This window comes from Ooceraea biroi, chromosome 1 (genome assembly GCF_003672135.1).
Source record: "Ooceraea biroi isolate clonal line C1 chromosome 1, Obir_v5.4, whole genome shotgun sequence".
Classification (NCBI taxonomy): Eukaryota; Metazoa; Arthropoda; class Insecta; order Hymenoptera; family Formicidae; genus Ooceraea; species Ooceraea biroi.
This window is the reverse complement of record NC_039506.1, coordinates 13,231,644-13,255,863: the sequence shown is the minus strand read 5'-3', so window position 1 is coordinate 13,255,863 and position 24,220 is coordinate 13,231,644. Positions and strand designations below refer to the sequence as shown.

Sequence of the window (24,220 nt, the reverse complement as noted above, 5' to 3'; positions counted from 1 at the left end):
TGCGTAGACAGCTGGAAATTCGTGCAAAATCATTAAACCTTTTTTTATTAATTTCTTCGCTAGGAGGCGTTTCCGCACAAAATCCTTCCACCCACACCTTCCTCACCTCTACCTCTATATATCCTAAAACTTTCATGAAAATCGGAGGGGGGGGGGTTATTCGGAAGTCTTACCGATCCTTTTAACGTCCTTAATTTTTTAAGGATTAAGATCCTTTTTTAACGTATAACAATTAATAGATCAAAAGCAACGTGTAATTTACTCTTGGCATTAAAATTCCATTTTTGAGTTAAAAATATGGCGTTAAAAATAGATTTTTTAAAACTTTCTTGTACATGTAAATGTTATGTTCTTTTTTATTTGTAAAGCATTGATGAAGACTTGTCTCATTACATAAATGTGTGCATGGACTTTACGCATCGGAAGCAGCATATTTATGAGATAAATCGTGCAATATTGATTCGTAACTTCTTAGTGATTCTTCTCCGTGATAATTGAACGCCAGTATTGGACGATGCAATCATTGAGCGTATCTAAATCCGTAAGATATTTCTTTATCTTGGGCTATAATCCCGATATTGCGTTAATCTATTGATTATCAGTTCAATTTTTAATACATCAATGTAATCAATATAATCCGATTATTTTTACGTGTCACGTTGTGTGCAATTACATTCAGCATACATGTAACATATTTCATATTCCATACACGTATACTTTACGTAATTTTGTGTAAGCATTAGCAATATCTGCATTAGTATGCCACAATATGCAAAAATATCATGAAGATCTTTCAGGCATATAAATATTTGAAATAATAACCGACCAAAAAAGTCCCATAATAATTAATGATCTAATTTTATATTTGATTTTATATCGCAACAATCACAAGTCAGACGGAAGAAGACGCTTTAATTTATCGCTCTTATCTGAAACGCAGTATCATTACCACTTTAAATTGGAGAGATCTAAATGGAACGTTACGATCTTTCACATAATTAAATCATTGAGATATTTGCAGGCTGATAAACATTGATATACTTGATTGATATCAAAGTTCGAAGAAGAAATATTTATAATTAAAGAGTTTAAGTGTCCTAAAACGATCGTACATAGAAGTAATATTCCTGAGAAATCGCAATTGCACTCAGCTTATGAAAAATTACGCGAAGACTGTATAAATAAAAATAAATGAATAAATAAATGAATAAAAATAAATGTCGCAGGTATTGATTAAATTTAATTACACGAAATTATCATAATTACAATTGTACTGTAATTGCATTGTTATTATAGGAGAACTTGTCATAGGCTTACTAGATCCACGGATCGGTTTAGATCAATCCGCAAACAACTCACCGTGCTGTTTTCGTGTCAATCGAGCTTGATTGAAACTCAAAGAGTTCGCTTCTGATAAAAATCTCTTGTCACTCCCTTGTAGTTTCATTTTCCAAGTATTTTCCGATATAATTGTTGAGCTGTTCTGTTAAAGCATGACGTTTCATGTAAGCAAACCGAGCCTGATACGCTGTTTTATATAAAAAAATGATGGTATCGTCACATCAACCAAATCTATGATAAGATTATCGGTGATATTATAGGTAATCTCAACGTACTAACAAAGACTCGACCGCACTTTAGCAATGTGTTATTCGATGGGTTTCACCCAGTATTATTCACGCGAATTCAGAAACCTGTTCTAAACTGTTGGACTCCACATTTGTCCGCACATAATTAGCACATAACGAACTCTTCAGGATCTAACTCGTTTTCTTGTATATTTAAATAAAATAGAAGTGAAACGATTATTCCAGAATTATTGCAAACAACTCGCGATTACCTATTCGTAAATACCTGTTTGTCAGTGTTGTAAAATGTAACCATGGAATTATCGGAACGATAATACAAATTAATATCAAACATAGTGCAACATTCAGTAAAGGTAAGAATCATTCAGTTAAAGTGAATAAGCGCAGCTTTGCACTGATTGATTAATAAATGGGCAGTTACTAAGCAAGAATCAGTAAACGCAAAATCAATAAAGTGTGATACGATATCGTTTTTCAGATGAGGATCTTCCGGAAGCACTTGTTGCTTTGCGTTCTAATCGCATTATTCGGTGGAAATGCAGCAGAAAAGTTTTCTTTTGACGAAGGTAATTCCATGCTCTATATATAGTAATTATATTCTATATTCGTATAAAATTATAATTAGACGCGCTCATATTTGAACGTCAAGAATTCGTACAGACCATATCATTTTCCAAATCTCATATACTTCTATACGTTACATTAACAATAGACCGTTAATAATATGATGTATACCGCAAAGAGAAAATGTTATATATATAAAAACATAAACATATGTTTTGGCAAACTCTGTTTACAGATATACTTTCGCAAGACACGGATCTCTCTCAAAATGATAACGACTTAATCGATTATAGATTGCCAACGTCTGTCAAACCCATTTCATATGATCTCCTTTTGATACAAGGATCATGGGATAACTTTGAATTTGAAGGCTCTATAGTCATAGAAGCCGAAGTAATAACTGCAACTGACAATATTACGCTACATGTGGGAAATCTCAAAATCAAATCGAATAAAGTTTTTGTAAAGGGAGAAACAGACGTTGTGATTAATAAGGATGAAGAATATGACAACGTCACTCAAAAATATACCTTTATCCTCAATGAAACGCTTGCGAAAGATACAATCGTACAAATCTCTATTGAGTACGAAAGTACATTAAATGAGAACATGATCGGATTTTATAGGAGTTCATATGTGGATGAAAACGGGCAAATTAAGTAAGTAACAACAAGAAGTTTTATGGAATTCAGATCACAGGAATTTATTTCATGTCAATGAAATAAAAGATTAAAGTCTTTTTTATTTCACTTCAGAAATACTTATATATTTATCTTTAATAAAGGTGCGATGACATTTTGTAATAACAAACTATCTATTTAATTCTGTCTAATGTAGAAGGCTAGCGGCGACGCAGTTTCAGACCACACACGCGAGACACGCTTTTCCCTGCTTCGACGAGCCGAGTTTTAAGGCAGTATTTAACATTTCCATAATGAGAAAAGAAGAATACATTAGTCTCAGTAACATGCCGATGAAAGAATCTACAAAAACGTAAGTATAAGATTAAGGAAGAACGGTAGTTGCTTCATCCTCATTGTATTTGTCAAAAACAATCTGTTTTGCCTTAGCATCTTCGCTCTATTCGCTCGTTAGTTCATTTAATTGATCACAATTTATTGCTAATTCATTTCACATTATTATTCATGCATTATTTGTTGAAACAATTTCTTTTCAAGATCAAGAAACGGTTCCACATATTATGTAGACAAGTTCGAGCAGAGCGTTCCTATGTCCACCTATCTGGTGGCGTTCATCATCTCGGAATTTGATTCTCGCGGTACGAATGAATTTAAAGTGTGGGCCCGGCCAGCCGCCATCGATCAGGCCAATTATGCTCTAAAAATCGGCAACGATTCGTGTAAACTGCTCGAGGAACTATTCGATCAAAAATATACTCTGCCTAAAATGGACATGGTGGCAGTGCCAGACTTCGCGGCCGGAGCGATGGAAAATTGGGGGTTGGTGACGTATCGCGAGGCTCGGATGCTGTACGACGTGAGGGAATCTTCAGCCCTGGCACAACAGAGCGTGGCTTCCGTGATCGTACATGAGATCACACACATGTGGTTCGGAAATTTAGTTACTCCGGAATGGTGGGGCTGCCTCTGGCTCAGCGAAGCGTTCGCCAGATTCTTTCAGTACTTTGGTACAGCGCAAGTAAGAGTGATATTCAGAATTTTTATTGTAGCATTGTCGACTGTGCGATCGCAGATATAATTGGAATGCATAATTCAGCACTTCGCAAAAAATTAAATCGGTTCTCTTTCAGTAAAAGGCTTTTCTCCGGGAATATTTTGAAGATTTTCGTTTAAAATTATATTCTAGTCTGAATAATTTGTACGACTTCCCATTTGCGCGATCTGCATAATTAGATTACACTCGACGTCGTTGAAAATGGATGATTGACTTTATCTTTTGATACTGTAATTCTGACGAGAAGATTCAGAGTTTTTATTTTTATACGTTTATGGAAATCGAATTAATAAATCTCCTTTTCCTCGCAGATCGAGGTAGACTGGAACATGGAGGAGCAATTCGTAGTGGAACAGCATCAAGCCGCTTTAGTAACGGACAGTTTGAAATCTTCTCGCCCGCTGACTCGGGAGGTTTCTAGTCAATCGGAAATTGGGACTATGGGAGACTCCATCACCTATGCAAAAGGAGCCAGCGTTGTTCGTATGATGGACCTTACATTTGGAGTCGATCTCTTCAAGAATGCATTACGAGCTTATTTACAGAATAAGTAAGTATTAGAGAGAAAATCTTAATCAATTTAATTTTGTTCGCGATTGTTGTTCCAAGAAAATTAGATTTAAAAATTGGATATAAGTATTAGACAACTCATAAAAACGCTTAAAATTAATACAACAATTAAAAATTAATATTAAGAAGAAACGATTTATACTTACATTAATCATATATTCTAATTTAATTTTGTACTAAATTGATATCTTCACTGCAACAGTAATTCATAGTTCACGATTACAGCTGACAACAAATTTACCATTATTATTAATATCTTGTATAATAGATTATGTAATTAAAAATAATCAAAATTGCAACTTGAATTCTGTAAAAGCTTGAAACTCATTTCTCTTCCTTACAGCGTAATTATAGCGATTATAACGAAAGTGACATATTTTTCAGCAAACAAACAGGATTGGGCAATCCGGATGCTTTGTGGAAGGCAATACAGGATCAGATAGATCAAGCAGAAAATGTAACGCTAAAGGCTCCTGTAAGCACAATAATGGATACTTGGACTACGCAACCCGGATATCCCATCGTATCAGTCACCGTCAATAAAGGCGTGCTCCATGTTACTCAAGAACGTTTTCTTCTGAGAAACTTTTTCCTGGATGAATCTCCTACAAATGCTACTTGGTGGGTTCCTCTCACATGGACTACGCAGAGTGATCCGAATTTCAACGACACAAGCCCAAAGTATTGGCTATCCACTGAGAAAGATAGTGTAGATATCAAAGTTAACTCGAAAGACTGGATAATATTCAACGTTCAATCATCAGGTTCGTAACGGAAAATATTTAATTCATTTGTATAACTACAGCTTGCAAAAGAACAATATGTGCATAATACTGTTACAGGCAATTATAATACAAAAACTTTAAATAAAATTTTATATAAAGATTATTTATTATAAATGTATGAAATTATTGAGAAAATATTTGTAAATCTTTATTCTAGGTTTTTATCGTGTTAGATATGATCTCAATGGATGGAAGCGTATTTTCAAGATTTTAAATAGCAACAAATTCAATGAAATTCACGTATTAAATAGAGCAAGCATTGTGGACGATCTGTTGAACTTGGGTAGGGCTGGATATGAAGATTATCAAACTGTGCTGGATGGATTAACGTATCTTAAACAGGAAACGAATTATTTGCCTTTTAAAGCAGCGCTTAATGGTTTAGATTATATGAACAAGCGATTCATGGGAAGGGAGAAACATTATTTACTCAAGGTTGGTACTCAAGGTTAATTATTGAATTTAATTTTACTTAAAACTCCTGAGTAACTTATAATTAATATCTTTTTGACGAAAATATTCGGACGCGAGGGATTGGAAATCCAAGAGAAAATTTGTACCGATTTAAATATGGAAAGATGAAATGATAGATGTAAGTTGACCGTATAATCTCGTAACGTTGTTTCATGTTTTTAGAAATACATTTTGTCCCTTATCGATGACAGACGCAAGACATTAGGATACGAGGATCGTGAAGATGATGACAGATTGACGATTTTGTTGCGACACGAGTTGAACAAATGGGCTTGTAACTTGGACGATGAAAGTTGCATAATAACTTACATGGACAAGTTTAAAAAGTGGAAAGCAGACGCCTCTGTTCCGTAAGAATATCCGATTATTTCAATTTTTGTCTTTATATGCATAATATAATATGTGTTTCTCGATATTTAAACATAAATTTAGCATGAAACTTGAGGCTTTCGTGGTGTAGATTGTTTGATTTTACTTTAAAAATGACGAGAAACACGGTTGTAACTTTGAAATAACATTTTGCAACTTTATAATCCTCTCGAAGATGTTCTTGTGTCTTGATGAATATCTTGATTGTTCTCGTCATATATTCGGAATAAATATTCGGAAAAATTGAATATATTCTAGTCATTGTAATTTTGCAAAATTATAATCTTTTTTAATGTTAATTTGTTTGCTATTCGACAGAATTAAGCCAAATGAAAGGCCTACGGCGTATTGCGTGGCCATACGACATGGAACTTCGGAGGATTGGGACTTTTTGTGGGAGAAGTACTTCAATTCCAATTACGCGGCCGATCAAACGGTGATCTTGAGGGCTCTTGGCTGTACTTTGGATACCAAAATTATGGAAAGGTAAGCTATGTTTCATGAATCGGAGCACACGAGTAACAGAAAATAGAGCGTGGACGTCGTCATCATGCAGATATTGTATTCAAGTCTGTATACAATTGATCCGGAGATGAATTATTACCGTTTTGCTTTTAGATACCTCTGGTTTGCAATCAGCGATTACGAATCTTGGCGAATTCGAAAACAGGACAGCACGAGCGTCTTCTCCGCCGTTTATAATTCTGGCCTGGTCGGCGCTGAATATATTCTCGAATTTGTTGAAAAATATTATGAAGATATGGAAAAATAGTGAGTTTTCTTTATTACCGCGCCTTCCACAGCGCTTTCCTAGAAAATACTGGTTAAACAAGTAGTATGATTCTGATTTCAGCTATAATGGACAGGATACGATAGCCACAATTCTTAACGGAGCGTCGCAACGTTTCTCGACGCCTCAATTAGTGGAGAAATTTCAAAAGTTCTTAGAGAGACACAAGACGAAACTCGCGCCGATTTACAAATCTTTGGAGTCTTCTTTGAATACCGCTCAATACGAATTGAAGTGGTATCTGCCGATTTCTCAATCGATCGTTCATTGGATACAGGGCGGATCCGAGTATCGCCTGCCCACGAATATATTACCTCGAAAATACTTTGTCAGCGTCACGCCTCATCTCGAGATTGGTAATTTCACTTTCGACGGAAACGTGAGGATCGAGGCCGACGTCGTGCAGGAAACGAATCGGATTATTTTGCACACGGCAGAAATTAAGGTCCATATGGCAACTGTGACGGCCAACGAGGAGGATGTGGAAATTGTAGATCAGAAGGAAGTAAAGCCGTATGACTTCTATGTGATAGATGTCTCGAAGAATCTGCCTGCTGGGGCGGTACTGACCATCGAAATCGCGTATGAGGGCCACTTGAACGCGTCGGAGCTTCGTGGCTTTTACAAAAGCTCGTACATGAAAGACACAGGGGAAACAAGGTAACGTTACTCGTAAAACTCGTTGCTAATAAAGCCAAATAAGATTTAAATGGATGCATCATAATTCGAATCCAAATCCATGCATTCTACTAATTAATTGCGATGCATTTGGCACTTCAGGTGGCTCGCAGCTACGCACTTGGAACCCGTTGGTGCCAGAAAGATGTTCCCTTGCTTCGATGAGCCGGGAATGAAAGCTGTCTTTACTGTTCAAGTTAATGTACCGCCAGGTTACCATCCAATCAGCAATACGAAGTGGCGGACAGTCGACAATAGGTATGTGTGCAAATCCCCAAACGTACAAATCGGCATTTCGTCATTTTTATTCTTTTATCAAAATTTTTCTTATTTCCCATAGCTTTCACACGCAATCTTGATTTTTATTATCATTACTTTCGTACTTCCGGCATATTATACCAAATTAATTAAATACAAATTCATGCAAACTAAATATACTGTCTGATAAACTTGCAGCAACGATGATTTCATGCAATACACCTTCTTTGAAACGGTGAAGATGTCCACCTACCTGGTAGCACTCGTCGTATCCGATTTCGAGTTGAAATCTGCAGGACAGTTGAATAAGGTGGATCTCGGGGTGTACGCGCGTCCCAACGCCATCAATCAAACGGAGTACGCCGCGTTGGTGATACCGCCGCTCGTGAATTTCTTCGAGCAAACCTTGAAGCACAAATATCAAATGCGGAAGCTGGACATGATCGCGCTACCGGACTTCCCGTCGGGCGCAGGCGAGAATTGGGGACTCATAACGTATCGGGAGACAAATCTGTTGTACGACGACGATCACTCGCCCTTCACGAGCAAGCAGACCATCAGGAACGTGATCGCCCACGAGCTCTCCCATCAATGGTTCGGCAATCTGGTCACTCTTGCATGGTGGAAGTATCTCTGGTTGAACGAGGGATTCGCCAGATACTTTGAGTACTACGCTCCTGCTCACGTATGTACTTGAAATGCCCTAAAATTAAATCCCATGCCGATCTAATTTTTAAATAATTATAATGTAACTATAGATGATACACTGTATCAAAAATTGTGCAATAATGAAGTGAAGAAACATTAAAATGAAATTATTTCGTCATTTGATGAAAGTCTTCATAAATGATAATTTATTATTCTCTGCCAGGCGTTTAACGACACGACGTTGGAGAACCAATTTGTCGTGGGCGAAGTGCATACTGCTTTAAGTGCGGATGGCTCCAGATCCGTACACGCTTTGAATCACGACGTGTATACTCCTACCGAAATTCGAGGTAGGTTCAGTACCATCTCGTATGCCAAAGGTGCCAGCATTTTGAGGATGATTGAAAAGTCATACGGAAGCACAGTGTTCTACGAGGCATTAAGCGACTATCTCGATGATCGGTACGTTACTAACAGAAATATCTATCTCTTGCCAAGACGCGTAAGATTCTCAGGTTTCATTTCGCAGACGAATTTTAATGTATCTCAGAAGCGAGAAATTATTGTTCGCTTTATGTTTTAGGCAATACGATGTAGCAACACCAGAGGATTTGTACAAGGCTCTGCAAGCACAAGTGAGGAAAGCAGGAATACAAGACAATGTTACAACCATTTTAGACACGTGGACAAGGCAACCCGGTTGTCCAATCGTTCACGTCACCGTCGATGAGCTGAATAATGTAAATCTTGAACAAGAGCGATTCTTCCTTGAAAAACGCGAAGAGGACGAGCCTGACGATACTGTGTGGAACATTCCGATCACCTGGACACCACTTGATGATGATCGCACGGATTATTTGAACACCACGCCGGCATTTTGGATGACGACGAAACGGATGAACGAGGCGTTCGAGTCGAGCTCGCACTTCATTGTCAACGTACAGCAATCTGGTAATTCGACAGAAAATCACATGAAACGAAATAAAGAGCAGCAAACTTTCGAACTTGACAAATAAAAAGGAAGGATTCTGAACTCGCGTTACTTAGTTTATTTCGTGATATCTGCACATTATTTCAGGATTAGTATTATTAACATGTACACGCTTGTCCGGCAGGCTACTACCGTGTAAATTACAACGAGAATCATTGGGAAAAGCTGATCAGCTATCTCCAATACAACTTTAGCCTGATTCACGAGATCAATCGAGCAGCGTTGATCGACGATGTTATGAATTTTGCAAGAGCGGACTACATCAGTTATGAAACTGCTATATCAGCAACAATGTACTTACAACGAGAGGATGATTATCTTCCTTGGCGCGCATTCTACAATAATCTGCCATACTTGAAGAACCGGTTCCGGGGACGCGGTATTGAAGATTTATATAAAGTACGTATGCACGTCGCGATATTATATGACGATAGGTATATTAATATATTCAAAACATGCGCATATATATATCACGCATACATATAATTCTGAATTAAACTGCCAAGCGCTGGATTATCTCATATTTTGTTTCACAGTCAACCTACAATCAATATCTCTGCACATTTACATTATTCTACGTAATTTCAAGCATAATATTTTACGAAAAAGACTGAAATTGTTTATGACATTTTTCAGACGTATCTGACATCGCTTATACAACCGCTTTACGAGCGGCTGAATTTTGTGGATGGCAGGGATGACGATGATCTAACTAAACTGTTAAGGATGCATACTCGCAAGTGGGCCTGCGAATTGGATATAGGCGACTGCAAAGTCCGTGCTAAAAGATATTTCCAAAACAAGCTTTCTTTCAGAATGTAAGTTGGATACGGCAACATAATAAATGGAATAAAATAAAAATAGCACATCGCGATCAGACAAACTTTCGATTATCTTGCAGAGAAATTCCGCCGATTTATCGCAGCGTCGTCTACTGCACCGCCATGCAAACGGACGCGACGGAAAATACGTACAACATTCTCTGGGAAGAATATTTAAACAGCACCGTTACTACGGATACAGTTGTTATCCTCAACTCATTAGCATGCTCGCAGAACAAGGATGTTTTAGAAAAGTAAGTCTGCGACATTTTTAGTGACTGCATCGAGTTATTATCGAAAAGGTGTCGACGTTCATATTAAATTTTGCGCAATCATTTTGTGGAACATAAAACATTTAAATCGACGAAAGTGTACATTACGTGAAAATGACAAAGATACAATTTGCTTCACACAATTTTGCAAATTTAAAAAAAAATTACACAACTAATGATAAGTATGTATCGTGTTATATACAAAATTATGTGTAAATCATTGCATTTTTTCAATCAAGGCTATTGCGGGAAGCTATTACAGAAGATTCAAGCATACGATACCAAGATAGCGCGAGAATGTTCTCGAACGTTTATGATGCGAGTTTGAATGGAACTGAATTCGTCATGGGCTTCATCGATAAGTATTACGATGATATGCAAAAATAGTAAGTATTTAAAAATGTAATAATGTAACATAACATGTAATTGCACTAAATATTTACGTAATGCACTCTTTCCTACAGCTATGGTGGCTACGCGCAGATCGAAAGTATAGTGAGTTCCTTGGCAAGCAGAATATCGACTTACAATCTCTATAAGCAGGTAATGATACTTAATCGCTAAACTTCATTCATACGATTCGATTGATCGATTTTTATCTATCTTGCACGCGACGGATATCTAATCAAAATAGAATCTATATAGGACCTATGAAGATATCTTTACAAGATACCGAATAAATCAATTCTTTTCGTTTGCTTATACACTGTTAAATAATTTCAAATTTCAAGAAAGAAATAAAAAAATTAATTCAGTTTTAACTCGTCAAAATAAAGCAGTACTTATCTATATTTCTATCTTTTATTAGTTATTCTGCATAAATGCAGAAAGTTCAATGATTCGCGAATTCACATTTAATGAACTTCTTGACCAATATTTGCTCTAACTTATCTTTCATTCGCAGTATCAAGACCTGCTCAATAAACTGGTCAAGAGGGAATTTGCTTTTGACAAATCCGTCCGTTCTTTCATGACGAAGGTGGAATATGAGTTCGACTGGTACGACAGAAAAGTGCCAATAATTTTCGAAAAATTGGATAATATGTTTTCAAGCGAAGTGTACCGCTTACCGAACACGCTTCATCCAGAATATTATAACATACATCTCGAACCTAACATGGAAGAAGGCACTTTCGAGGGAGAGGTGCAGATATACATGAGAGTTAAAAAGGAAACTACGGCCGTAGTTCTGAATGTTCAAAATATCAAGTACCACAGCATAAAAGTCTACAGAAATTACAAGATAGATAACGATACTCCCGATGTCATGGAGGTACCATTGCAGAATTACAAAGAATATAGAGCCTTGCAGCAACTAAGGATTTATCTGCAGCAACCCGCGAATACGGATTACCTAATGGCAGAAATCAAATTTAGCGGAACTCTCAACGACGACATGAAAGGATTCTACCGCAGTTTTTACAAGGACAGCAATGGAGAACATCAGTGAGTAATTCGCTATTTCTACATCATTATACTTTTAATAAATTACACAGCAATGTAACTTATTGGCAGAATAAAGGCATGCGATTTTGCAAGCTTACTCATCAGCTTACCGATTAAAAAATGATCACTAAATTCGGATACTGACACAAGGTGTCATATTAAATTCTAACATTTACGCTCGTTGGTTTCTGTACAGCTGGCTAGCCACGACGCAATTCGAGCCTACGTACGCCAGAAGAGCCTTCCCCTGCTTCGACGAGCCGGCGTTCAAATCGAAATTCATCATTAACATAAAAAGGCCCAATCACTACAAGACGCTAAGCAACATGCCAATCCTATATAACCAGACGTGAGTGTGACTAGAAACATACATACACTATAGCATACCAAATCTTTTAATGTCAGAAGCAAATTAGCTATTGTATCTTACATCACAACTGTATGTTAATTAATTAATTTCAGCGAGGGCAATTATACCAGGGACAGATTCGCTACTAACAACATTGATATGTCACCGTATCTAGTAGCGTTCATCGTCTCCGAGTTTGAACGTGCCGACGAGTCCGAGGAGTTTCTGAACGTATGGAGTAGACGCGAAATCGCAATGCACGGCCAATTTGCTCAAGACACCGGCAAGTCGCTTATCTACGCTTTGCAGAATTTCACGAAGATCGATTATAAGTTTCCCAAGTTGGACTTGGTAGCAGTTCCAGATTTTGAGATGGGCGCGATGGAGAACTGGGGCCTCGCTACTTTCCGGTAACGTGTTACTTTTCCCACAGCTTTGAGAGATGCGTGCATTACACGGTATTTAATACCACGCTGGAGTCTCGTTTGCGTTACTTAAATTATGTAACATCTTGTAATAGGGAATACGCACTTTTCTTTGACGCGGAGGAAGCCACAGCCTCGCAGGAGAAATACGTAATCACCATAATAGCGCACGAACTCGCTCATATGTGGTTCGGGAATCTGGTTACTTGCGAATGGTGGGAATACGTTTGGCTGAACGAAGGCTTCGCACAGTACTTTGAATATTTTGCCTCCGATATGGTAAATATCTTTATATGAAGAAAATCTCACTTCTTCTATTAAAGATTAAAACTCGTTTAGTGCAGCAAATGCGATTCTTTTCCTTTAGAAGCTTAAATATTGTTGTCTGTATTTAACTCTTTTAGTTTTAACATAATTTCTTTCAAGTTCCTAAAAAATATGATAAATCTCAGTTCGCCGCTGAATTTTTAAATAATGGAAATGGCAACAAACTCAAACGAATTTGCAAATGATCTGTTCAGATACAGCCAGACTACAAGTTCATGCACCAATTTGTGGTTTACGAGTTGCAACCTGCGTTGCTGAAAGATGCTTCGGCTTCAACTCATCCAATGACGAATCCCGTTGAAACGCCCGAAGAAATTAGTGGTGTTTTTGACTACGTCGCCTACGCAAAATGTATGTATTATGTATAAATCAATTAATACCTATAATGTTTAACATCCAAAAAGGCAATATGCGCATTAGTTGATTTACGTTTCAGCCGCCAGCGTTTTACGAATGATATTCAACGTATTCAAGCCATCGGTTCAGGCGATGGCGATTTCCACTTATCTTCACGATTATAGTGGCAAGAAGGAGCTAGAGAAGCCCGGTACAGTTCGTCCCGAATATCTTTGGGAAAGCTTCAACTTATACGGTTCTATCATAATAGACTACAAAAACGTGAGCATCTCGGAAGTGATGAGTACTTGGACGGATCAACCGGGATACCCGGTCGTCAACGCTGTATTAAGTGGTGACACGTTGACACTTACTCAGGTAACACCACGCAAACTTTATGTTACCTTAACTCGCTTCCTCAAATATATTCCTGGACTTCAGAATTTCTAAAAAAACTTCACTACTATATACCACATATGATTGACGTGCCGATCTCTCATGAGAGACCAAAGTCGTACAAATGTGACAGCGATTTTCTATTTCATTGCCAGAAAGACAAGTCCGTCTCATCAATATCAAAAATAAAAGAGATTTGAGATGGTCTATGGTGGGCGATTCTTTAATCACACAGCAACAAAACATTAATTTTCCATTGCAGAAGCGATTCCTGTTGAACGAGTGGATCGAGCCACCAGAAAAACGTCGTTACAACCACACGTTCTACTGGGTACCGATTGATATAGTCACATCTCTCGAGCCTTATCGCATAAGCGTAGACAACAAAGGGTGGCTGGGACCGGAAGCCAAGACGTTCTACATCAATCCCACGAACTTCTGGTTCATCGTGAACCGAGAGCAAAACGGCTTCTACCGCGTCAATTACGACGTTGCCTCTTGGAAGCAATTAATCGACACGTTAAACAGCATCCGGTTCGAGTCCATCCACGTTCTGAATCGCGCGCAGATCATAGACGACCTCTTCAACCTGGCGCGGGCTACTCACGTGGAGTACGAGCTGCTGATGGACGCGACGAAATACCTGATGCGCGAAAGGAGCCATCTACCCTGGAAAGCGTTCTTCAACGGCCTGTCCTACGTCTACGAGAGATTCGAGCGATTCAAGGATGTTGAAGAGCACCTAACGAAGTACGTGTTGCGTTTGATGTCCGGGATATACGACACACTAGGATTCGAGGATCAGGAGAAAGACGAGCATCTGGACAAACTGAACAGGGAGTTGGTTCTCCAGTGGGCGTGCAAGCTCCGTAAACCGGAATGCACGAAGAAGTCTAAAGACTTGTTCGCGGCTTGGCGTGGCGATACTTCAAAACGGTGAGATTCGACAAAGCAAACAGCGAGAAAATTGCTGCACCAATTGACATCCGTTTCCTTTGGTCGAAGAATTTATGATTTCCTGTTTCTTCCCGGTAGAATCCCGCGTAATGCACGAGCGGCCGTTTATTGCACCGCCATCAGAGACGGCACGACGGAGGACTGGAAGTTCTTGTGGCAGAAATATCAGGAAACGAATTTCGCGTCGGAAAAGAAGATGTTTATAAGCGCACTTGGATGTTCGGCGGATGCAACGAACCTGCAGACGTAAGTTCGCGAAGTGAAGATGCAGTAAAATAATGTTACTACGTTGTGTTAATTTACGGCAAGAAATAGAATGTTATCCGATCCAATGCATATTCAAGTTTATTTATAACACAGAACTGAAATATGTATATAAGAAGGTTTAGAGAAATTGCATGCATCTAATTTTCTTCTTGCAACGATCCCTCTACTTGAATATAATTGGATTCAATATATTTCTCGTACGAGATATTTGTTGTCGCTTCATTCACACACAATTTGTTTAAACAGTTACTTAAGGACTGCCGTCGAAGAGTACAATATTCCCAACGCCACTTTCCGCAAGCAAGACGTTGCAGCAGTGTTCTCTTCCGTTTATAGCGCGAGTCAATTGGGAGTAAATGTGGTTCTTGACTTTTTAATCAATAATATCAACGATATCGTTGATAAGTGAGTATTTAATAAATAAATGTGCCTGTATCACAATACTGCTTGCCACAAAATCGTTATGGTTATTTCTTCCCTTACAGAATCGGCAATTGGGACAAGATTACACCTTTGTTCCACAATATGGCATCTCATATATCAGACGCGAAACAGTACGAGAAGGTATAATTATTCAAAGTTACATTACATAACTATAGCTACATAATTATAGATTTATATTCAGAAAAGCTGCCTTAAATGTAAATCTGATTATTCGCATGAAAAACGCGGTAGCCGCGGTAATTTTATAACATCAATGATAAGTTTCTAATGAAGATGTGTTCCTTCTTTCCAGTTGAAGAAATTCGCCGAATCTTATATGGATATAAATTTCCCGGATATCAAACCGAAACTGGATCCTGCTATCACCACCGCGAAGATCAACTTGATGTGGTACGACAGAAATAGAGGAGTAATACTGCAATGGATGCTGAATGAGGAAGACCAAGAAAATATCAAGCCAACTGAAAAACCTGATAAGGATGATAACGGTTCTACGATGTTGAAACCTCTGAACGCTTGTCTCATGGCTATCATTACCATAACATTGTATCTTTTAAATTATTACTAAGTAAAGACAAATAATCACGGAAATTGATTTATAGTTTGCTGTTACGCGCGATGAAAAAGATCGATTCTTGCGATCTGCGTATTAAGACAAAATAGATCTTAAATTCTTTAGACAATAATATATTCGCATTTTCTAATAGGCAATATGAGCAATGTATAGATAGAATTATTAAAATATAGTTTAAAGACTTCACGATGTAAAAATAGTATTAAGAGTGTCAAATCATTCATTCATAACATGATACTTTAAAAGGCGGACTTTTATTAAGGTTAAAATAAAATGATGTAAAAAGAATGAGAAATCTAGACTTAGACCATGAATAAATGATCATAGCTTTGTTATAAAATTTTATATATAGAAGATTGCCTTTTGTCACATCTGGCTCGAAATAGCTCGAAAAAGAACCGCAACGAAGGGATAAAAAGTAACGCATGGTGTGTTGAAGTTTGTAAAAATCAATTTTATTGTATCCACAAGATGCAATGTTTCCAGAACAGAGCGGTATTGTAATAAATTTTCGATCAACGTCGTTTTTTCCTGTCACAAAATACACGCAGGCGTGGCAAGATCGCCGTATCGTGAATCTTTATTGATTAATTAAAAGTCTTATCGCACACGAACTTGACGATCAATTATCCTTTGAGATTCTATAAGTACACGAAGTATTAAATCAACGCCTGTAGAGATTAATTATGGTAGTAACTGTTAACGTATAATATATATTTGCCACACATTATACATATAAATCTTTTTATTGTCTTTATTGACAAACGATTAAAAATACCTAATACCATTTTCTTCAACATGTACCTCATTAAATATCTCAATATAAACGCGACTCTGTTTAACAGGACGAATTAATATCTTTCTGCGCGTAATATAATAGAAAGCTGGACTAACATGTATATATTAATTATACATACATGTAAATATCTCTCTTTGTTTCTCAATAACGGCAATCAATAATTCGCCGTTAATTGTCGTTTCAATAATTTATTTCTTTTACAAACATGGCATGCTGATTGTTCATAATTTAATATACAATTGTGTATCGCGGATCTCATGCGTTTGGCATCGTTCCAAATTGATTGCGCGACCGGTTGAATGCTTGATTAATGTACATGTGACTTTGACTTCGAAGTGGAGATTTTGCGGTAAGTCTCTCACGCAATATTCATTAACTGTTACTCCAAGCATCAATCTCTCCGGTGCTGCTTTGGTATCGAGTGGATCTTATGAAATTTCTCTGGCTTCGAGTAATATCTGCAGTAACCGTGGTTCAAGATCTATCGCAAAGAGATTCCTAATGTAACGTCACCCTTCCCATATGTAAAATATGCTCTGTAACTTAATTAATTACCAGGACGATTATCATCGCCCTGATAAGCGCTGGGGATCCGTAGGCTCGTGCTCCGCGACATCCCCATAAATATCACGTACATACAATAATGCCGATTGCATTATTATTTACAAATACATACAAAAGCATGTAGATACTCCCGGATAATTCGACGATACGCTATTTGGTAATTTCGTGTTCCTCGTGTGCCACATCGTGTCCGCAAGCTGTCGCGTGCGGCTGAATCTTCGCGTGTCATTCCAATGTTATAAACAAATTTGCGCGATTAATCCACGCTGCTGACCGAATGCCAACCCACTCATGGCTCGACACCACGGAGGACCGATTAATTAATCTCCCGTCGAGCGATCATTACGCGGTGTTCCTCTGCAACCATTCGCGGATCGTCGCGTGATTGCTGTCAATCCATCGTATGTTGGCTTCCCCTTGCTCCGCCGCTTGCTGTACGGTGCGCGTCGCACTGACGAGTTCATCCCTGTGTTCATTCGCAAATTCCAACAGCTGGAAGAACAAGATGCCCCGTGTGAGAAAAGAAAATTTGTAAGATTAGTCCTGTTTGAAAGCAAATCTACACTGATATTGTTTCGTGTTATGTTGAAATTAGCTGTTTCAAGTTTATCAAATTTCAATATTTCATCTTACATCTTTCAGTTCGTATCTTGTACTTATTCCTCTGGTCGACGATCTTATGATATTATTGACGGTCAAGAGCGATGTTCCAAAGCTGGAAAAAATAATGAAGTTGAAATATTATCATGTAGTACTCAAACATTATAGTTGACAACTTAAGAAATGTAGATTTCCAGTTTGTGTAAAATCGCTTTAGCTTTCACCAGTTCACTTGTTGTTTTAGAAGAGTGTTTTCCGACAGATTCTACGAGCGAAATTAATCTGGATGACTTACTATTCTCTGAGGCGCGCCCATTTATTCCTAAAATAGTTGAACGCGAGCGGCTGCCCGATGACGTTGCTGGCGACCGAGCCGAAAACGCGGCCGACATCCTGCTTCCTGATCCCCGAATTCTCGGTGATGGTCCAGTCCAGGTATCGATTCAGTAACCACGTCTCCCTCGTGCAACCCAACGCCTGCAGCAGCAGATCCTTCTCCGATCCCACGTTGGTCGCGCGATATCGCTGCCAAGCAAAGTCCCATTCTCTTTGTCCACCTACTCGGATGGCCGTACAATAAACCACCCCCTTCAAGTTCGGTGAAATCCTGAAACGCAGAAGTTTGGTAATAACAGGAATAATATGCACGAATAAGGCTATTAAATGTGACAATCATTTAATTCAGTATTCTCTTCTTAACAATTTTTATCAAACTTGACTTTTGTCAAAACAAATAAATCACTGTTTAAAAAATCAAGTTTATCTTGAACTTCTAAAAATGAGATATATTATCGTGATAAATGTTGACGGCAGTCTTCTAAGACGGTAACATTCAAATTTTAATAACTGAATTCTTAAATGATTGTTAGAAATGGGTAAAGAGAGCATCGAATTAAATTACGCGACTGATATTAATTATAATGAATTTATGTATAATAATAATATATTGACAGAGGGCGGAATGGTTTAATCTTTCTGATCATACAAGCGAGCGACTCGACTATTTCGTAGCCTTATAATTTCCACTTACGGATTGTTAACGTCTGGATTAGGAGTATTGCGCCAATTGCTGAATTGCTGCACGGCGTTTCCGACACAATCCTCGTGACCGAAGCTGCACGCCCAGTTTAGAACGTCGATTCGAGTGAAGACCGTCAACTGAGGATCACCGGCTTTGTCGATGAAGCCGACTTGCTTGTACACGTTGTCCAGCAGTTTCAACACGTACAACTGAAAATCGTGCGATTAAAAATGGTAGAGACAGACCTGCGTACTAATGCAAAACGAACCAAGTTAAATGGATGAACGGTCAAGGAATTAATCAAGCTAGATAAGTATCCATACTTAAAACTTAAGTTAATAATATATTTAAAAATATTTAAAAAATTATATTTGTGTACAATTCACGACAAGCGAATCGCGTAAACGACAATTAGTTAAAGTTATTTGCAATATCTAATTAGATTATTGCAAAATATACGTTTCTCTGATAAACGCTTACTCTGAATTTGTCGTATCCCTGCGTTTTGATCAGCATATCGTTGAGATAGTTTATGGCATTGAAAGCCGCCTTCCAAGGCAAGTACTCAGTTTCGTGGGCCAAGTAAGATGTAACGTCAAAGGCGATGCTGTAATCGAGCTTACCAGCCCTGGCCAAGTTGAGAGCATCATCGATCAACTGCGCTCGATTGCTCGTCGAGATATCCTTGAAATTTTGCTTATTTAATTGTCTGATTATCATTTGCCAGTTCGCCCTGTCGTAATTCACTCTGTAGTATCCTGAGAATTAAGTGAATCCATCATTTCGCTGTCGTAAAACTGTTTTAATAAGAAGCAGCAAGCAAGTTCGTCATTGTTTCAGATATTCTCCCAAAAATATTCGAAAGAACATTTTTCTTCGTCAAAGATTTTCTTTTCAGTTAGTAATTCTTTATTAATAAATATATTAATAAAGATAATAAAGATAAAAAAATTAATTTGAATTTTCTTTATTATTTTTATTTTATTTTATGATTTTTGAATTAACTTCAATATTTATTTTATTAATTGAAATTTATTATAATTTTAATATACTTTTTATCGATTGTTTCTTTCTAAATGTCGCACCGGAAGTGAATTTACTTTTTAAAATGGAAAAATGCGATGCTTATGTCATGCATATTTAGCGGTGAATGATAATTACCAGTTTCTTGTATGTTAAAGAGCAGCCACTGCGATGAGCTTACGTCCAAATCGTTGAGAGTGATCGAGCGTTCCGCCTTCATCCATTTCAAGGGTTGAGTATTGTTGAAATTTAATTCCTTCTCGCTTGTGTAAGTGATAGGTATCCACCATAGTGGTCCCGGCTGAGATGTGGTCCTCGCGCTGTTACGCAGCAGGAAGCGTTCCTGTGAGAGAAGCAAATGTTGCGTGTTAACGTGATTATAATAAGTTGCTCAACAAGACTGATTGCAAATCACTGGTCGACCAATTAATTTTTTTCAGCAACAGCATTTTAGCATGGTATCACATTTAATTACGCTTTCTTCAGATGAAGAGATACAATTATGTTATCTGTAATAGAACGACAAGTGGAAGATGACTGTGCTGGTCAGACGCGCGAACGTCTCTGAGAAAAAGCCTTCGCCTGCTTGTTAACGCACAATTATTGGTTCATTATAATTATTAACACACCTGCGTCAACGTTACGCTACCATTGTTGTAGTTTCGCGTGACAGTGACTACCGGAAAGCCGGTCTGCAACGTCCAAGTGTCCATGATTTGCTTAATGGTCACGCTTGGATCGAGCACCTTGTCTTTGTGCGCTTGTTTCGTCAGGGCGTACCACAAATCGTTCTGCTCGGCGCTTTGGTAGGCTCTATCGAATGTGTAAAAGTGCTCAATATATAAGAGATCATAAGAGTTTGCGATATCAATTAACATTCTACTCACTTTCCGTTTAGATAGTTAGTCAAGCCCTGCTTGAAAACTTCTGTCGTGAGGAAGTGGTCCATCATTCTTATTATGGAAGCACCTGAAGAATTCCGGTAAATACGATTATATCTTTGTTATTATATAATTATGCATTTCTCTAATGATTGATAATTAATCGATTGATTTCTCTTTAGAATAGCGCGTGGCATGATCCGTCCGGTACCTTTTCCATACGAAATCTTGTCAAAGATCTCGCTGATCTCGTCAGGATGGCCGACCACGATAGATATAGGATGAGAGGACTCCAAAGCGTCCAGGGCAAACACATTTTGCAGATCGTGAACGACGAATTGTTCCAGGACCTTCCACGTCGGTTCTACCTGTACGTTTGAAGAGCATTTAATTTTTCGGTAGTTTTAGACAATTAAATTCATAATCACGAAATCATATTTGAGAAATCATATAATTTAATAGAATGGCACAACTTCCGAGTGGCTGAAGCGATTAACAGGAAATTTCCCAAATAAGTGATTCTTCGGTCCAGTAAATACGTAATCGTTTAAACGGCTTACCGCATTCATGCCGATATACTCGACGTAACTGGCGAAACCCTCATTTAGCCAAAGATCCGTCCACCAACTTGGAGTCACCAAGTTTCCGAACCACTGATGCGCAATCTCGTGAGATATCACGGTAGCTACCCGCTGCTGATTACTGCTGGTCGATACACCTTCCTGGTACAACATCGCCGTCTCCCTGTAAATCCGCAAACCGACCAATTATTCTGTTGCCATTCCTCAGCAATTATTGGCATTTACATTTAATGATTACCTCATAATGATACGAGTACAAACTAATTGATACCAAGTTATTTAATCAGTTAATGGTTATTTAATGGTTATTTAATTTAGTCGATATTCGCGACAAGTTGAACAAATTTGAGATTGTAATTTACAGTATCTAAGAAGTTATAAATAGTTAAGAAAATTGCATTGTCACAAGTAGCTGTTATCACCATAACGATAAATATCTTTATCCATCGCGAAACAATGTCGGAAATGTTTGCTACTTATTCATCATCCACATATATCTTCCCGAGTGTCATCCAACCGCTCTAAGTATACAGATATTAGCATGCCAGGTAAAACGCGATAGCACAGAGAGAATTACTGTTAAATATCCGTTAATGTCTATTCGATAATATGAATAATAAAATGTAGAAATAAATTAATCAAATAATATATGCAGGATATACTCGTGTAGATAAAATTCTTCGTTAAAGGACGCCACGAAAAGCAATTTTTATGCATCGCATAAAATCTACTAAACTTTTTCAACGCTTTATCACAATTTTATTAGCGTACTGATGCAACAATGTCATGTTTCAGGTAATCGCAGGTGCATGCAACATTCTTACCTGTAAGTTATCAGGCCCCAGTTTTCCATGGCGCCCGCGGAGAAGTCTGGCAAAGCGATCATATCCATCTTCGGCAGAGGAAACTTAATCTTGAAGTAGTCCTCGTAATACCTGAGTATTTTAGGACCAATGTTCAAGCTGTACTGCGACTGGTTGATAGCCTCGTGACGGGCCCAGACTCCAAAGTTACCGTCTTCGGATTTCCGCACATCGAAGTCGGAGACGATGAAGGCTACCAAGTACGTCGACATCGGTACCGAGCGCTCATAATGGTCCCACACGTACGTATGCAAGCCGGGCCTGAAACAGCAAAAAGCGCCTAAATTGAAATTCTAATTTTTATTTAAACCTTAAATGCCGATTTTCCTAAAAGAACAATCGGTGTTTCAAGAGAAATTAATTTTTCCCGGTTTGTTTCGCTTTCTTTTTATTTTCGGCTCTGTTCTGTGTTTAATCGATAGCAACTGAATATTTTGTACAATTTATATCTTGCGCTGAACAATTACAGATCCAGTCTCGCAAGTGTTGGGATTAGTGTATTCCGGAAAAACGAGGATTCCATGTCAGAGTTACGAAGCGTGTAGTGTTTGACGGAAAATTGCCAGAGATGCATTTCACTCACACTGGCATCGGCTCTCCCTTCCTGGGCATATTCGAGATGGACGTCATGTTTCTGGGACGCGCTATGTTGATCTGGAACTTGGCTTTTAGAGCTGGCTCGTCGAAGCACGGGAAAGCACGGCGCGCATCCGTTGGCTGGAACTGCGTTGTAGCGATCCATCTATAATGCAGAACCAGAGAAACCTTCAGCAAACAGTCGACCAACGGCAGCTCTTGTTCAAGCCGGTACGTAAACGTACCAGACACACCAAACTTGACTCACAAGAAAACCGTGCATAGGATAATCCTGGGATAGTATAATAGGATAGCCTTTCTCCTCTGATCAGGATACTTCGCGACGATTAACCCAATTACGTGCGGATCAAAAATCGTCACGACGAATTTGAGAAAGCAATCGATTCGCGTCTAATCTCCTCCGTTCCGCCTTTCTTTGAACTTTCTTTGAAATTTATGGTGAAACACAGCTTTTGTCCGCGATTAAACCTATCCTTTTTTTTCTGTCAAGTGTCTTCATGGGTCTGCGCGATGAACGGAACAGTTCCATTGGAATCTCGTTCGTGGTTCGTGGTTGCGCATCTCAAATTGGACGAGACAGGCGGGGAATTGGCGTTTCTGCATTTAACATCGAGCCAGGGAAGCACCATAGAGAAACGCGGCATTGTAAAAAAGCAACGGGATTCCGAGAGCTGCGGTGTCGTTTACCTCGTCTGATTGCCGACCGTGTACGAGCTCCTGTAGAAACCTTGCAGGTAGTCGTTCAGGTAGCCAATGAACCTGAGATGCACCACGTACTGCTTGCCCGCTCTCAACGTGTCTGATGTCCTGATCACGTGGAATTGTCTGTCAGTGTCGTTCCTCTGCTCGACGATGCCAACTGTCTTGGTCTTGTTGCTGCTGGCCGAGTATTCTCTGACATTCGTAAAGCCCTCGTCGATCTTCATGTCGACGGCGTGCAACGTGACATTGCTCGTATCCGCCGTCACGTTCACGAGAATCTTCACCTAGATAAATCGATAGCATTTTCAGCGCAAGACGGATTAATTAACGATCACGTTCGTTGCGCTCGGCATATACATGCGATCCGCCCGAGCGTATTCCCCATAATTACGACATAAGAAAGTGAACGTCAATCGCTACGCGCGTTTAGTCTCGTGACAGCAGTAACACACTTTGTATATGAGTATAGAATTAAAATTAAAGTGTGCATAAAAACATTGCGCTTTCGATAGCCGCTAGAAAGTTGACGTTCATGCCGGTGGCAAAACCGGTTTGTCGACCCAC

General features: G+C 38.5%; 2 protein-coding genes and 1 long non-coding RNA gene across 5 annotated transcripts in view; 2 read left to right on the top strand and 1 right to left on the bottom strand.

The window, feature by feature from the left end:
• Positions 1-1,640: 1,640 nt before the first annotated feature.
• LOC105285372 (putative aminopeptidase-2) lies at positions 1,641-16,360 on the top strand. Its single transcript, XM_011349527.2, has 32 exons — positions 1,641-1,942; positions 2,068-2,155; positions 2,389-2,812; positions 2,991-3,146; positions 3,332-3,812; positions 4,160-4,398; positions 4,803-5,182; positions 5,361-5,638; positions 5,840-6,027; positions 6,365-6,532; positions 6,665-6,817; positions 6,900-7,496; positions 7,617-7,772; positions 7,971-8,457; positions 8,644-8,882; positions 9,004-9,371; positions 9,536-9,810; positions 10,048-10,229; positions 10,313-10,486; positions 10,744-10,890; positions 10,969-11,047; positions 11,409-11,950; positions 12,147-12,299; positions 12,413-12,709; positions 12,820-13,003; positions 13,246-13,402; positions 13,488-13,765; positions 14,046-14,719; positions 14,819-14,986; positions 15,254-15,412; positions 15,493-15,571; positions 15,744-16,360. The coding sequence occupies exons 2-32, from the start codon at positions 2,068-2,070 to the stop codon at positions 16,017-16,019; spliced, it is 8,226 nt and encodes a 2,741-aa protein (XP_011347829.2). The 5' UTR covers positions 1,641-1,942; the 3' UTR covers positions 16,020-16,360.
• A 100-nt stretch (positions 16,361-16,460) lies between these two features.
• LOC105285374 (aminopeptidase N) overlaps positions 16,461-24,220 on the bottom strand; it is a 29,237-nt gene continuing 21,477 nt past the window's right edge. For 2 of the 3 annotated variants that reach the window (XM_011349534.3, XM_011349533.3), the window contains exons 3-15: positions 23,642-23,940; positions 22,941-23,099; positions 22,319-22,618; positions 21,474-21,657; positions 21,125-21,281; positions 20,920-21,001; positions 20,662-20,845; positions 20,171-20,375; positions 19,490-19,767; positions 19,019-19,218; positions 18,284-18,595; positions 18,022-18,103; positions 17,731-17,880 (exon numbers count right to left, since the gene is read on the bottom strand). In XM_011349534.3, coding sequence (XP_011347836.1) covers positions 17,731-17,880; positions 18,022-18,103; positions 18,284-18,595; positions 19,019-19,218; positions 19,490-19,767; positions 20,171-20,375; positions 20,662-20,845; positions 20,920-21,001; positions 21,125-21,281; positions 21,474-21,657; positions 22,319-22,618; positions 22,941-23,099; positions 23,642-23,940 — 2,592 coding nt within the window. Of the gene's footprint in view, positions 17,881-18,021; positions 18,104-18,283; positions 18,596-19,018; positions 19,219-19,489; positions 19,768-20,170; positions 20,376-20,661; positions 20,846-20,919; positions 21,002-21,124; positions 21,282-21,473; positions 21,658-22,318; positions 22,619-22,940; positions 23,100-23,641; positions 23,941-24,220 lie in introns of all 3 variants that reach the window. The other variant, XM_011349532.2, reaches the window with a different exon arrangement.
• On the top strand, positions 20,880-22,414 carry LOC113562908. Its single transcript, XR_003407236.1, has 3 exons — positions 20,880-21,014; positions 21,096-21,283; positions 22,290-22,414. It is a non-coding gene; the product is annotated as an uncharacterized LOC113562908 (long non-coding RNA).

Coding starts and splice junctions, on each gene's coding strand:
- LOC105285372 (XM_011349527.2), top strand. CDS start 2,068: ATGAGGATCTTCCGGAAGCACTTGTTGCTTTGCGTTCTAATCGCATTA. Junction 12,300..12,412: donor CCAATCCTATATAACCAGAC/GTGAGTGTGACT, acceptor AATTAATTTCAG/CGAGGGCAATTATACCAGGG. Junction 13,766..14,045: donor ACACGTTGACACTTACTCAG/GTAACACCACGC, acceptor TTTCCATTGCAG/AAGCGATTCCTGTTGAACGA.